Here is a 15,694-nt window from a genome sequence, read left to right on the forward strand (position 1 = left end):
CCGCCTGGCATCGGGCCCCACCCGGTATAAACATAAAAACATATAAACATATAAACACACAACATATGCCATAATCACATAGATAAATAGCATACAGACTAGCCTTCGGGCCCCGCCGGGCATCGGGTTATACCCGGTAATCATAAAAACACCTACAGATAACCAGCATACAATATACTCATCAGGTCCCGCCCGACATCGATCCCCGATCGGTAAACATAAAACACATAACACATGCAGGAGTCACGCAGACAACAAGCATACTAAGCATATAAAACTATGGTCCGACATTGGTGCCTTCGACCTGCTAAATACAGTGAGGAAACTCACCTCAGTCCGCTGATAGCCAAATAACTGTCCGAGTCGTTGAATCGGATAACCTCGCACCAACTATCAATAGATACAATCTTAATCAATAATTAACTCGATAACCCAAAATCTGAGGCCCACTCCTTAAACCAACTTCCTAAAGGGTAAAAGACTGTTTTACCCTTTTCTTACTTGTTCCATAACCAAGGTCCAACCCAAAAGTACAAAAGCCCAAAATGGCAATCCAAGGCCCAAATCAAAAGTAACAAAAGCCCATTATAGACCAATAACCCGATTGGGCCCTAAAACCATCGTGGACCTACATCTAAGAAAACCCTAAGTCCATCTATGACCCAAAGTCCAAAGTCCAATGGTCCAACAAGGCCCAAGTCTTAAAACGCCCAAAATCAACTTGCTGCGAAGTATGCCCCACATACCAGATGGGTATACCCTATGTACTCACCCACGAAGCACAAGGTACAAACGAACGATGCACAAAACCTTCATTATGCTGACCGTAATTCCTGCGTACACCCAACGTACTCATCAGGGACCAAAAATCCATATTAAGTTCTTAATGGTTAAGCTAATAACTTCCAAACTCAGATATAACCTTAATGAGATGTCTTAACACGTAAAGTTGGCAACTTTACTCCCTTTTCATGGCTTAATGGGACCAAAACCTTAATACAAACCATAAAAAGCACCCAAACTCATGCATGGTCCAACACAACTCATCAAGATGACATTTTTATGAACGAGGGACCTCCCAAATGTCAAGATCTAGCATACTACGCTCATGGAGTAGCTCATACTCACATGGATGACTCTAAGGACCAAAAATGATCTTAAAATGCTCCTTAAACTAGATCTAACACCTAGATTCATCAAGATAGAAACTTTTTACCTCTAGAAGATAGATCAAGATGCAACAAGCCTGGATCCAAAAGCTCCAAGCATCCCAAACTTTTCCAAGAAGTTCCTTCTTCTTCAAAGATCGCCAAAATACTTGAAATACCACCAAATGCTCAAAAACCACTCAAATGGGGGCTAGGGTTTCGTTTCTAGAGTTTAGAGGGATGGAGGCTGAAGATAATAGGGTTTGGTAGTGAGTTAAAAAGCTTAAATAGGGTCCAAGACCCTAAAGTAGGGTTTTGGTCTGACTGGAGTACGCCCAGCGTACACCATGGTATGCCCACCCTACTAACCTCAACACTAGTACGATACACACACACATGTGTACGCCCTGCGTACTCGCTTAAACCCTAAAACCATGAATCTTCCGAAGGCCATAACTTATTTGTTATAAGTCTGTTTCCTACGATCCTTGTATCCAAGAAGAGGTAACGTGAAACTCTACACTTCTATGAACTCATACTTGCCATAAAACCTCTAGAAAAAAAATCCAAATTCCATAAAAGCCTGAACTGACACTTTATTGAAATACCCCTTGTCTCCAAAACAGAAACTAAACTTTCCGGAGCATCCAAATTACCTAACCCATACCCAAATGGGTATAACTCTATTTTCCTCAAGGGCCCTATGTCTGATGATGCTCAGTCTCCGGGTCACCAACTCACATTAGGAAATGATTCGGAATATAGCGTTACATTTGGATTAATCTGATTCCAGGTATGGCTCATATAGCCAAAGTGCTATATCGTATTGAACATCTATTGATGCAGGAGTTGTCTAAATAGTTGTAGGAACTATTAGACAAGGGATTCATCAGACCAAACAGTTCACCATGGGGAGAACCGATCATGTTTGTGAAAAATAAAGACGGTTCACACAGGATGTGTATTCATCACATAGAGCTAAAGAAATTGACAATGAAGAATCGTTATCCACTTCCAAGGATTAACGACCTGTTTGACCAGATTCAGGGTGCATCTTGGTTTTCCAAGATTGATTTAAGATCGGGTATCATCAAATGAGGGTTAGGGAAGATGATGTGCAGAAGATGACTTCAAGTCTTGTTGTGGTCATTACGAGTTTGTGGTGATGCCTTCTTGGGCTCGCCAATGCACCGACAACGTTCACGGATCTCATGAACTAGGTGTGCATGACGATTTTAGATTGGTCAGTGATTGTGTTTATTAATGATATCCTGGTCTATTCTAAGACCAATGAAAAACATGAAGAGCCCTTGTAATAGGTTCCAAAGACATTGAGGAAGGAGAGGCTTTTTGCCAAATTCACCAAGTGTGAGTTCTGGTTGCGTAATGTGCAATTTCTTGGGCACCTTGTCAACAAGAAGGGTATATTGGTCGACCTAGACAAGATTGAGGCTGTGATGTAGTGGGAGATTCCGAGGTCTCTATATGAGATTTGGAGTTTCCTTGGATTAGCAGGATATTATCGGAGGTTCATTCAAGATTTCTCCAAGATTGTTGTTCCTTTGACCTGTTTTTCAAAGAAGAATATCACTTTCCATTGGGGGCATGAGTAGCAGGAACTGTCTTAGACTTTGAGACTGACGTTATGCGAGGCTCTGATACTGACTCTTCCTAAGGGTGTGGATGATTTCGTATTTTAGTGTGACAATTTTATTATGGGCCTAGGGGAAGTTCTGATGCAGAGAGGTCATGTGATTGTGTACACCTCGAGGCAGTTGAAGCCTCTTGAGACGAATTATCATACACATGATTTAGAACTGGTGGCTATGCTTTTCGCCCTCAATATTTGGCTTCATTAATTGTATGGGGTTTGTTTTATCATTTACACAACCACAAGAGTTTGAGGTATTTTATGGATCAGCCGAATCTGAACATGGGGCAACGCAGATGGCTCGACGTAGTGAAGGACTAAGATTGTGAGATTTTATATCATCATGGGAAGGACAACGTGGTGGCATACACTTTGAATCGGAAGGCGGCTGGCACACCAATCAGGTATTTGTGTTTGCAAATGACGGTTGTTACTCCAATGTTGGAGCAGATCAGAGGGATACAGATTGAGGCTACGAAGGAGGAGCATCAGATAACTGAATGGATTTTTAGTTAGGTTTCATAGGAGGGATGGGTTCCCTATCTAGTCGGGACTCGACATACCTTGACGGAGGAGACTCACAAATCGAGATTTTCGATCCATCCGGGGCCGATGAAGATGTCCGGGATCTCAGACTCGACTATTGGTGGAACTGCATGAAGCCGGATGTGGCTTAGTATGTAGAGAGGTGGTTGACTTGATGGAAAGTCAATGCCGAACATCAGAGACCTCATGGAAAGTTGCAGCTGCTAGATATTCCCATATGGAAATGGGAACATATCACCATGGATTTCATCAACAAGTTGTCTAGGACAACGCATGACATGGATTCGATGTGGTTCATCATGGATAGATTAACCAAGAGTACTCATTTCATCCCTATTCTATAGAGTATTTTCCCTGAGAATCTAGCTGAAATCTACATCAGATAGGTAGCTGCTCGTCATGGAGTTCCAGTCTTAGTGATTTTCGATAGGGTGTTCGCTTTACTTCCAGATTTTGGATGAAGTTTCATGAGGAGTTGGGTACTCAGTTGCAATTTAGTACTGCTTATCACCCACATACCTAAAGAGAGAGTGAGCAGACTATTAAGATGCTTGAGGATATGCTTAGGGAATGCGTGTTGGATTTTGGAGGGAGTTGGTATACTTATCTTCCATTAGATAAGTTTTCCTACAAGAAAAACTACCATGCCATTAATCGACCTCCCTTTGATATGCTTTACGGGAGGAAGTGTCGGACCCCGATTTGTTGGGGATGAAGTTAGGCAGCTAGTGGTGGGGAGTACTGAGGTAGTAATTGAGACTACTAAGTTGATTCAACAAGTGCGGGGGGGGGGGATGCAAACTGCACAGAGTCGCCTAAAGAGTTACGCTAATTGACGACGTTCCGACCTCGAGTTTCAGGTTGGAGATTGTGTTCTTTTGAAGGTGTCACCTTGGAAGCGTGTTATCTAATTTCAGAAACAGGGTAAGTTGGGCCTCAAATTCATCGATCTGTTTAGACTTATCTCCTGGGTGGGCAAGGTTGCATATCAAATAGATCTCCCCGTCGAGCTTAGTCAATTTCACAACACTTTTCATGTCTTGCAGCTGTAGAAATGTTTAGCCAAAGAATCTGCATTGGTTCCTTTGGATGACATTCAGGTTGATGAGCGCCTGAATTATATGGAGATACCGATTGTGATTCTTGATAGGAAGTCGAATACTTTTCACAAAAAGGTAGTGGGTTTAGTAAAGATGTAATGGAAATACTAGGAGGGTTCCGAGTGGACTTGGGAGCCTCAAGTAGGAGATGAGGAAGCATTACCCTAAGATGTTTGTAGCAGCGGACTTCGAGGATGAAGTCTGATTCAGGTGAGGGAGAGTTGTAACACCCGGTTTCAAGTATGAATTTAACTTGGTAAATTTTTAAGTTTTTGATTAGCCACAACATGGTGAAGGGATCACCACGACGTTAAATCTTTACATGAAATGTGTGTTTCATTTAGGTCACCATGACATGGTCATGTGTTGGCCACGACGTGGTGACGACTGGAGAGTAAAAACCCTAATTTTTCGGGCTTAAGGCTTATTTAAAGGAAGTGATGGCTAGGGTTTCCTCCATCCTCAACCTCCATCACCTCCAAAAAGTGTTCTTGAGCAAACCCAAGCCTATTTGCAAGCTTTGAGCTCATTTAGGTGTCTTTGGTGCAGTTTGAAAGAAGAAGAATGAAGTTTTGGTGCAAGAGTCAAGCAAACAACTCTTCTCCATCTTTGGAATCACTCTCTCGACTTTTTGTAAGACTTCACGACTTGATCTGTTTGGTTCCTTCTTAGTAGATCTAGACTTTGGTTACATTTTTGGGTTCATAGTTGTGATTGGAATGGTTCTATGAAATAAAGTTAGCAACTTTATAGCTTATTTTGGTCCCTTGGTCACTATACCTTCTGGATCTAGAAATTAAATTATATTTAAGAGCCATGCACGCGATTTAGGCCATTTTTCTCATCTTTTGACCTAGTTGGGTGAAGACATGGATGGGGCATGCATATCCATAAAGTTTGAATTTTTATGGACCATTAGGGTCCCAAGAAGCTTACTGGAAATTATGAAGGGGCTTAACGGGTTAAGGACTTAATCCATTAAGTTGTCTAAGTGCAGTAACCACAGCGTGGCAAGATGAGTACCACCACGTGGCGATGATGTAATTTGCTATTGTTCTTCCTGGATGCTGCCACAGCGTGGTAGCAGGCCTGCCACGACCTGGTAGCAGATTTCAGATCGCGATTGAGTTGAATGGCCATGACGTGAGCATGGGTTGAGCATGACATGGAGGCCAGCTGGAGTTGACTTTGACCATTGACTTTTGACATGGTTTTAATTTTAATGAAATTGCAATTTTTAGAAGGTAGAATAAGGATTTACCTTGTATGTTTCAGTAGGAGGTGTGTAGCACCCGCTTTTCGTCTGTGTGAGCTTGTTAGCTATCGAGTATGTTTGTGAGGTGAGTCTACACACTATACTATGTAGGATGCTAGACTGTCTTTGTGACTCTTGCATGAAAAACTGTGATTGGATCACAACACTTGTATGAAAGACTGTGGTTGGATCACAACACTTGTATGAAAGACTATGGTTGGATCACATCACTTGTGTGGAAGACCATGGTTGGATCATGGCAGGAAAGATTGCAGTTGAGTTGTAGCAACGGAAGTGTCTCTAAGACTATGGCTGGAACATGTCATTCACATAGGTTGAAATATACCCCTAGGGTTGGGCCCACTGATATGTATGGTAGTTGATATTTTGGAAATCTTATTAAGCATTGTGCTTACGGTTTTATGTTTAACTGTTTCAGGTATGTCTAGTTCCATAGGGAAGGACCCGACATGATTGCATCGTATCAGTAGAGTTTCTGCACTTAAGATTTTGTTACTACTCTGATGCCATTTTTAAAAGAGTGAAAGTACAAGGCATTAAATGGTTAGTTTTATAACAAAGTCATAGCAATTAAGTTTTCCTCTTGTTGAAAATTTTCTTTTAAAACCTTAATATATGATGCTTGAATAAAGGTTGTTAACATCGGAATCCTATATAAAATCGTTTTTGGGTTATCAAGATTGGGATCGAGATCCTATGATCCCACAAAAAAGCACAATTTTAACTTATAAGTTTAAAACATGGAAAATATATCCAACATTCAATTTTTAGTTCAAACGCTATAAAACTTTAAAAGACTCGTCTCAAAACAAAAAGGTAAACGGTAAACCGGTAAAGAGTAAAAGACTTAAAGTGGTAAATTCTATTTTTAATTTTCTTTTTTACTTTTTTTTTTCAAAAAATAAAAATTCAAGGGTGGATGGGATCGGATCAGACCTCGATTATATGATCCTATTTGCGTCCCATGATCTTACTGGTGATCCTTCCCCAAATACGATCGATATACGATCCAACCTAAATGACAAATCAATTGCATCAATACCCTATATTGTGACAACCGTCAAAATTCGAGTCGGTTCTAGATTTGAATAAACTTAGTTGCACATATAGGCACGACACATAATAGACTTAGTAACTAGAAGCTAAGTTATAACCTACTAGAAACTTGGAAACAAGTAGGATCGGATGATAGTGTACTTAGATTTCACATTGATATGTGAATTCTACTACTACTTAACTGTAGTGACTATCCATATTTGGGTCACTCTTTGAGTCAAACACCTTTTCATGAATCATATACACACATTATGCACTTGACCTAGCATTAGAAATTAGGTTGGAGCCTCATAGAAACTTAAGTCAGAGTTGAAAACTATGACTAGTATACTTGATTCCTCAATTTCGTTTGAATCTCGAAACCACTACATAGAATGCCAATAAACCGATAAAATAAGTTACAAATATTATTTATAACTATAAAAGAGTTATAATACCATAAGATAAATTGAAGTCTCAAAGATTCTATTGATTTTGATATCTAAAGATTTATTAATTCTCAAAACCCTAAAAACCCTAAAACCTAAATTTTATAAAATTTGACATCAAGAATTCTATAAAAATAGTTATGAAACTCATAATATTATCCTAAAACAATTAAATTCAGGGAAATATAATCAAGGAAAATAAAATTTAACTCATTAACATTTACCCTTAATTTATAAATCAAAAATCAAGGTTTTATGAATAAAAACTTGATTTTAGTGCACATTTTATATAAAAATTGAGATATTTTATAAAAGAACTTAAATTTTATAAAAGAAAATGAATGAGAAAGGGGTATTATAATAAAAAATTCGGATCCCTCTCTCCCCATATCTCTCTCTCACACTCTCATTCTCCAACACACACACACATCTCTCTTCTTTCTCTCTCTAGAAAACTCTCTCTACTTTCTCTCTAATTTTTCTCTCCAAACACCACTCCATTCTCTCTTCCTCCCTCTAAGAACCATGAAATTTTCCAGAAAACAAACCCAAGAACACTCCTCAAACTCAAAATCTTCATCATCTTGTGGTATTCTTGAAGGTAAAATCGATTTCTACTTCACTTTTCCTTCAAGTTTTGCTCTTTTTCTTACACTTTCTCCTTCTTCATCTTCTTCAAACTTGTTTTATTTTTGTTAAAATGGTTTTTAGAACATGATGGATGTGTTTTAACACCATGCATGTATGATAAACAAGGTTGCATGTTCATGATCTTAGTGCAAAAATCGATTTTAAGGATTAAAACATCAAACTCAAGTTAAGAGTTTTTGAGAAACAAAATTTTGTTCATAAATGCATGTATACATTTTGATAAGTTTTAATCTTTTGATCTCTGGAAACATGACTAAAATATGAATTTATCATGATATATTTAAAATACTTCAAAAGATTTACTCAAGGAAATGATGAAAACTCACTTTTCTAACCAATCATCATGCATGCAATCTGCCAGATTTCTTTACCTGACTTTAAACTGTCATATCTCACTCATTTCTTAACCAAAATTCGTGATTCTTTTTCTGCAATATAATATTTTTAGTTAGCTTTCAAACCCATCTGACCTTATTGAAAAATTACAATATTTCGATTTTTACCAATTTTTACAAAACTGTTGCTCAAACAGCACTTTCCTTATGAACATTTGTTTTGTGTTGCATGTTCAAAGGACTTATTCATCACTAAAAGTCATTCAAAAATTATTTTGAACTCTTAATATCATGTATTAATAGGTACAAAAAGATCTTGATTCAAAAGTCTTTGTAACATGTTGCAAAAATTGTCATAGTAACATCAATAATCTTTACATAAATCACAAGAACCAAGTTTTCTCTATAATTTATTGAGCCTTTAGGCATGGTTTTCAACATCAAAAATAAGAAAACAATTTTCCATTGTTATTAAATTGTACGAAGATACATTCTGGAAATTTTCAGCTCAATATATATTTTCTTTATTTTTATATGAAAATAATAAGAAAATAGAGTGTTAAATCATATAAAATACTTACGCTAGTAAATAAGTTCTGAAAAAATTCTTGGATGATCCTTTAAGTTAATAAACATTCCCCATGAAGTTTCAATGACTTTTGTTACTGTTTAGTATTGTTTTTAATTTTCTTTTTATTTAACTCTAATAAATCATAAAACCACTTTAGGGAATGTGAAAATATTATTTCTTATTTTTCGCAGCTTGTACCCTGTATTTAAAACTCAGAAAAATATTTTTGGAATTTTTCAAAATGTATATCTATTTTTCCATGATTTTTGTGTTTATAATGGATTAAAAACAGGAAAAATAGTTTTACTCATCCAAAATTAATAAAAATTTACCAGAAACTCTTATAATATGTTAGGATGATAAATAAAAATTTTGATGATTTTTATCTTCTGTATGCTATTTTTCTTCTATTTTCCCAAGATTTAATACACTTAAATGTACAAAAATCATAAAAATTGTGTTAAACTTTTTGAAAACACATATTAATAATTTTCCCAGATTATGTACACTGTAAAACAGTTACAAAAAAATTATAAGAATTTTTCATGATAATTTACTATTTTTCCATGATTTTATGATTATTCAAGGAATTAAATGGTGAAAAATAGTTAGACAAATCAAAAATTCAAGAAAATTTACCTTAAGGTCTTTGACTTCAATTAAAAATGAAATACAAAGTTTGGGAAAGTTTAGAACTAAATTGATTTCGTTTTGAATATTTAATCATTGGAACACCTCTAAAATGTTAAATATTAACATTTCAATAATCGAAATTTTCCACTTAAATTGTTATATAACAATTGATTCTTTGAAACTTAATTTCCACAGAAAAATGTTTGTAACTTATCAATATTAAATTTTGACACATTATTGGCTTAATTCTATTGTAGTAGTAAGTATACTAGTATTAGATTTCGATTAGAGACTCACTAGCGAATACCATTATTGTAGGAATCGGTAGTGGTACTCGTGGAACGTAGTTCAAGGCACCATTTGCATCATCTCAATGCATTGTGAGTATTCACGCACTCCCGTATTTTCAGTTTTTATGTTTTGGGGTGGAAAAGCATGTCCCGAAAAACTATTATTTGCATGTTGTATTTAAATCGATTTATATCAAACATGATTGCTATTGTATTGCTATGTCTCTCTATGTATGTTTATGCAACACGGAACATGAGAACTTATCGTACTAAGGCCCTTCCCTTATCTCTAACCATTAACTCTTTGAGCCAATGGTCATTATGGATAGCGCTATTAGGAATTGACAACTCCTCACTCGCCCTATTGCTGGAGTGCATGATACCATATTCATCTATGGAACGATAAGTATAGATCTTGATAGGGCTTCAGTCATAGGTTTGGTTGAGACTCATTGTTTGCTCATACACATACAAACTCGTTACTTATTATAGCAATAAACTTGTTTATTAATTATAGCAATGAACTTTGTTTCTAATTACAACAACGAACTGTTATTACTGAAAACTTATATACATGTTTTAGCAATGAAATTGTTTGCTCCTTGTAGCAACGAAATTGATTGCTCATTTTAGCAATGAAACTAGTTTACTCGTTTGAGTAACGAACTTTATCTTCCATGAGAATATGAATGTTGCATCTTATTTGGGCAACATACCTTATCTCTCATGATGACAAAGAACTTTGTTTTTACAAACTTATTTACTCATCTTAACAATATACTTTTATTATTGGAAACTTTTATCAAAACTTTGATTTCAATTCATGGAACCAGTATTATTTTGTTTATCTGTGAGTACTCACCAACTATTTTTATAGTTGACGCTCGTTTTACATGCTTTTTCAGGAATCATCGAGTAAGTGGCACTTAGGGACACTTCACTTTTAGGAGCATTCGCATGTGTTGTATTTCAATTTACATTGTAATTTCTTTTAAAAGTTGTTCAAACCCATTGTGAATTTGTAATGATTTTTAATACTACGGTTGGTGTTGTCTTTTAACTTTTGCGATGAAACCCTTTGTACTGCCACGCCCTGTGTTTCCGCTTTAGCGGGGTGTGACATATATCAAGAACCCTTGTCAGTATCACATACCAAATTAGTGCTAATGAAGAGGATAAGAAATTGGTATAGAAACAATTAGGACCAACGACGAAAGAGTGACATCGTTTAAGGTTTATTCCAACAGTGATATGAAATATATGGTATCCTTTCTTGATGGTCTTAGGTCAAAAGAGGTGGTCGCCGGTGAGAATTGAGGAAGAGGTAGAGAATTGAGAAGTACTGTTGAGCTAAGCTATATGGAATTGATGGGAAATGTAGAGAGCCGTCGACGTGAATCAAAATATAGGGAAAGATGGAAAATCACGAAGGAAAGGATTGCTGGTAGCTAGACTTCTTTAGGGTAATGTTACATTAGGTTTTGGTTAGATTCGCAACCGATGACTGAAGTAATCTTCTTCTCCATTATATTTAGACGTTTAGTTAGAGAGAATGGAAGGGGGAAAGAAAGCGGCTGAGAAAGAAGTTCAAGGAAAGAGAACATGATAAAGATTCTTTAGTTAGGTTGCAATTTCCTTTTTTTTAAAGAACGGACGCGGGGTTTAGGAATTATAAAACGACACCTCGAAAGATGACACACATATTTGATGGGGATTATCATACTTTTTTTAAGAATAACACAACTTTTATGACATATAAAAATGTGTGTTATATACCCTTCTAACTTTAGAAACAATAACATTTTCATTTTTCTTATGACATACAAAAATGTGTATCATAAAATTAGTGTGTGTCATAGTTCACATCATCAAAGACCTATTTTCTAGTAGTGTAATATGTTGAAAAGGTCGTATTCAACGGAGAAGTTTAAGCTTTGTTTGGGCTTACTAGTTATCCACAGGAGTTAAGTCCTTATGAGGTGAATTGGCAAGGAGAGGAACTTGGTTTATGTAGCTTGAAGTATTACTAAATCGATGTGGAGATTGTTAAATGTGACTTGAGAATTAAAGACAATCATCTAGTTAATCCGTAGATATCTGGCTACCCAATAGCTAGTATGGAAGACAATAAGCTGATGGAATCGAAAGCCAAATAGGTTTTGTAGCTAGTGTTTATGTGTATGTTTTTCTAATAAATAAAGGCCGATAGCTAGGTTTTTAATATCGTGAAACATATCGTTTTCAAACTTGTGAATAAAAATAATATCTCCTGACCATAAACGTATGTTATGTTGACCGAACTACGTTAACATTATTTTTTTGTGTATGTCATTATTCTCGTTTCTTTTTTGAAAATATGAAATATGAAAAAAAACATGGGATGTACATTTATTTATTTACGTTGTTTATCTAATTTTTAAGTCAATGAATGAAGCAAGTTGTTAAATTTTGTTGGATAAATATCTTGATTATTTTATAGCTTGCAAAATAATATTATCTTGAACTTGTAATGTAAGCAATGACAATAAATAAGCAAATGAAAATAGAAACAGAGAAAACTAGAGACAGTAGGGGAGACAACTTAAAAAGTAAAGGGACCAAACTTCATTTATCAATAAATGCCTTGCGGACTTTGTACAAGAAGTAAAGTCAATGAAAAGCTCAATTATGAAATATCTCATGATATCATCACCCTAAATAGATATTACCTAAACCCCCCAAGCTTCTTATTTATTACAAAATCACCACCAAATATCTATCTTTTCTTACGTCTGACTTCTGACTTCTGACTTAAGGAGACGTTTTATATACAATTTACTTGTCCTTTTATCATATGCCTTTAAATGGAAATGGACAAAATCTCATCTGTCTTCATGGTGTGGGTTTCCTTCGTTTACTTTGACTAAAATAGTCAACAGTCAAACAAAAATTGAGCGTTGACTAATTCTATAGGGGCATCACTTGAGAGAGAGTTTAATGGGTAAGCCATTTTGGGGAAGAGCAAATGGTGCATACTGAATTCCATTCTGTGCACCAACCACTGACCACCTAAAGACAATCCAAAATGTTCGGTTATTATTAGCAAAGAAATTTAGATGTTTTTTAATCATAGTATTTATTTAGGTTAGTATAAATTGGTTCATATTTTTTGTTAATATGTTAAAAATTACAATATTAACAAAATAAATATATTAGAATAGAATATTATAGATAGAATAAATTACATTTTTGACATTTTTGATCCATTTTGGTCCTTAACAAGGTTTTACCTAACAATATTGGATTTATTTTATTGTTTTTTCTAACGTTTTTTTTACATGTTTCAAGTAAAATAATTATATTTTTGGGATTAACACCACGAAAAATGTAATAATAACCTCAAATAAAGATCAATATTACAAAAACAACCTTTTCAAGATCAAGATTGAAAACATAACGTAGTTTACTCTTATAATTATTATAATATTAATTATTGAAAGTTGCATGTTTTTTGTTTTTTAATAACAAAAACATCTACTTATTTCGTATTTCGTATGAAATCAATTTTAATAAACTAATGCAAAAACTTTAATATATACATACATATAATCAATTTATTGTATTTTATAAATAAAAATATTTAATTAATTAGGAAGTAGCGTAAAGATCTATTTCACAAACCTGTACTTTGTGGTCAAATGATGTACGAGCACCAAAATCTCCAATTTCGCAAGTTCATTTCCTGGACACGAGTGGATCCCACTGCCAAATGGCATAAATGTATTGGGTTTCGGTGCCACCTGTCAATTCCAAAATAAATACCAAGATTTCAATTCACCTTTCTTATTTTAGTATGATATCCCACCCAAACCCACTACCCATGATCTCAAAATAGAAAGCGGAACCCATTTTTCAACTACTTAATAAAAAATGAAAATACATAAGTAAATAAATATAATATTATTTAATATAATTTACCATGAATCTTGAAGGATCAAACTTCTCTGGATTAGAGAAATTTTCTTCACTATGGTGAATGTTTCTGAATAATGGCAATACCTTCCATCCTTTAGGAATAAGATACCCTGCAAATTTCATTTCAAAAAAAAACTTTAGTAACGATAATAATAATATTAAATATTTTATAATTACTGATATTATTATTATATTATATTTGAGAACAAACCTTCAAATTGGACATCTTCAACAGCTTCTCTGAAGGTAAAAGATAAGATCGAAGCAACTCTGAGTGTCTCTTGAATGACTCTAGAAGTTATAGGCATCTTCTTGGTATCTACCCAACTCAAACCCTTGTCTTCATTGCACTCATCTTTACTCATCTTTATTGCCTGTTGTTCATCCTGTAAAATCACAGAATACAATAAATTAAAACTCCAATAATTTCTGGAACAGTTAGTTTATGATTTAGAGAGATTTTTGGAGTTTGGAAAGTTTCTTACAGTGACAGCTTCTAGAACGGCTGGATTTTCAGCTAAGTACTTGATGATCCATGTTAAAACACTCGCGGTGGTGTCTCTGGCGGCGAAGATAACTCCGATGACGTTATCGGCGATCTGTTCGTCGGTGAGTCCTTCTTTGTCTTCCATGAAAGAACCCAACAAGTCGTTATGTTGTTCCTTCGTTTCCCTTCTACGCGATATGATTTTGGCTATGATCTTCGCGAGTTCTTTTCTAGCTTTCATTGATTTGTGAAACAGAGTTCCCGGAAGGTTAATCGGCATTGAATTATACCCTTTTTCGAGGATGTAATAGCATCGCTTGAGATCGTCTCTGTTGAGAACTTCATCGTTTCCCAGAATTGAAAGCAATGCGACGTTGAATGTAAACTGGAGATGAAAAAGTAAATTCAGTTAGAAAACAGAGTGTTCGTTGTTGTCAAATTGTCGTTTTTCAATCCCCTGTTTTGAGAATTTTTCACTTACTGTTTTCATTTCTTGAAAAGTGTTGATTAATCGGTTTTCCCATGATTGGAGGGCATCGATGGTGATGGATTCAATGTGGGAAACCATGTGTTTGATTGATTCCGGCGTGAATGCTCTAAGAACAAGACGTCTTAACTTGAAATGATAATCACCCTGATGGAAGAAAATCGCTTGTTTTCCGATCATTCTTTCTTTACTCGCCGGAAATGTGGGCTTAAAGAGATGAGATTTGGTCACAAGGACGAGTTTCGCAGCCGCAGGGCTTGAAATCATGACGCAACGACAGCCTAAGATGTGGGTTTTGAAGATTGAGCCATACCTGTAACAAAAATTCAAAAGATTTTGGTTTGTTTGATTAGTGAAAGTGATAGATGTTAACTGTAAATCGATGGGGGTGAAAGTGTAGAAAGGACTCACTTTTTGACTTTCGAGGTGAAGAAGACATTTGGGTTTTGGGAGTAGAGTTCGAAAGTTTCACCAATATATGGCCAGCCGAGGGTGCCCGGCGGGAGAGGGAGGTTTTTCCGGCGGCCGTCGGCGGCGGAGGTGAAGAGGAAGAAAGAGGAAACAATAATAAATAAAGAAAACAACATGGTAATGGTAATGAATTCCATGGCTTTGTTAGTAAGATGCAGTTCGAGGTACTGATGAGGAGAAATGAAGGGAGTGAAGAGGGGTATGTATAGGTAAGGGAATGGGGGGGGGGGGAGGGGGGATGAGGGTACACTGTTACAGGTGGTGACTCATGCACGGAATTCTGGCTCCTGGTTATCCGATTCAAAAGGGGGTGATTTGAATGTGTGTATATTTATTATGCGACATAATGTTCGTGAAATGCATACTTTTCTGTGGGTTTTAGTTTTGTTTTTGTTTTTCATGTTTCTAACTAAAAACAAGTATAATATGCATTTTAGGTTACTTGATCTTATAGTAACATGATTATGTAATATTAGACAATAGTAACATCTTATAGCATGTAATATTAGACAATAGTTTATTTCATATATCATATATATGTTCTTTTAAGTAACATGATTATGTATAACTTCAAATATTGTTATTATATTCGATAGTGCTATTCAAAACA

General features: G+C 35.5%; 1 protein-coding gene across 1 annotated transcript; it reads right to left on the minus strand.

The window, feature by feature from the left end:
- Positions 1-12,266: 12,266 nt before the first annotated feature.
- Positions 12,267-15,256, minus strand: LOC145119742 (abscisic acid 8'-hydroxylase CYP707A2-like). The gene is made up of 7 exons (XM_079055459.1): positions 15,025-15,256; positions 14,608-14,926; positions 14,125-14,511; positions 13,851-14,025; positions 13,643-13,749; positions 13,346-13,464; positions 12,267-12,733 (listed from the first exon to the last, which is right to left on the minus strand). The coding sequence occupies exons 1-7, from the start codon at positions 15,219-15,221 to the stop codon at positions 12,643-12,645; spliced, it is 1,395 nt and encodes a 464-aa protein (XP_078911585.1). The 5' UTR covers positions 15,222-15,256; the 3' UTR covers positions 12,267-12,642.
- Positions 15,257-15,694: the final 438 nt, after the last annotated feature.

This window comes from Lactuca virosa, chromosome 6 (genome assembly GCF_052849685.1).
Source record: "Lactuca virosa cultivar CGN04683 chromosome 6, Lactuca_virosa_CGN04683_v6, whole genome shotgun sequence".
NCBI classification, from domain to species: Eukaryota; Viridiplantae; Streptophyta; class Magnoliopsida; order Asterales; family Asteraceae; genus Lactuca; species Lactuca virosa.

Excerpts from the sequence above, each read along its gene's own strand:
- LOC145119742 (XM_079055459.1), bottom strand. The coding sequence starts at position 15,221 with ATGGAATTCATTACCATTACCATGTTGTTTTCTTTATTTATTATTGTT. Across the intron at positions 14,026-14,124 it reads CCGTTCTAGAAGCTGTCACT|GATGAACAACAGGCAATAAA; the intron begins GTAAGAAACTTT and ends GTGATTTTACAG. Across the intron at positions 13,750-13,850 it reads TGAAGATGTCCAATTTGAAG|GGTATCTTATTCCTAAAGGA; the intron begins GTTTGTTCTCAA and ends TGAAATTTGCAG.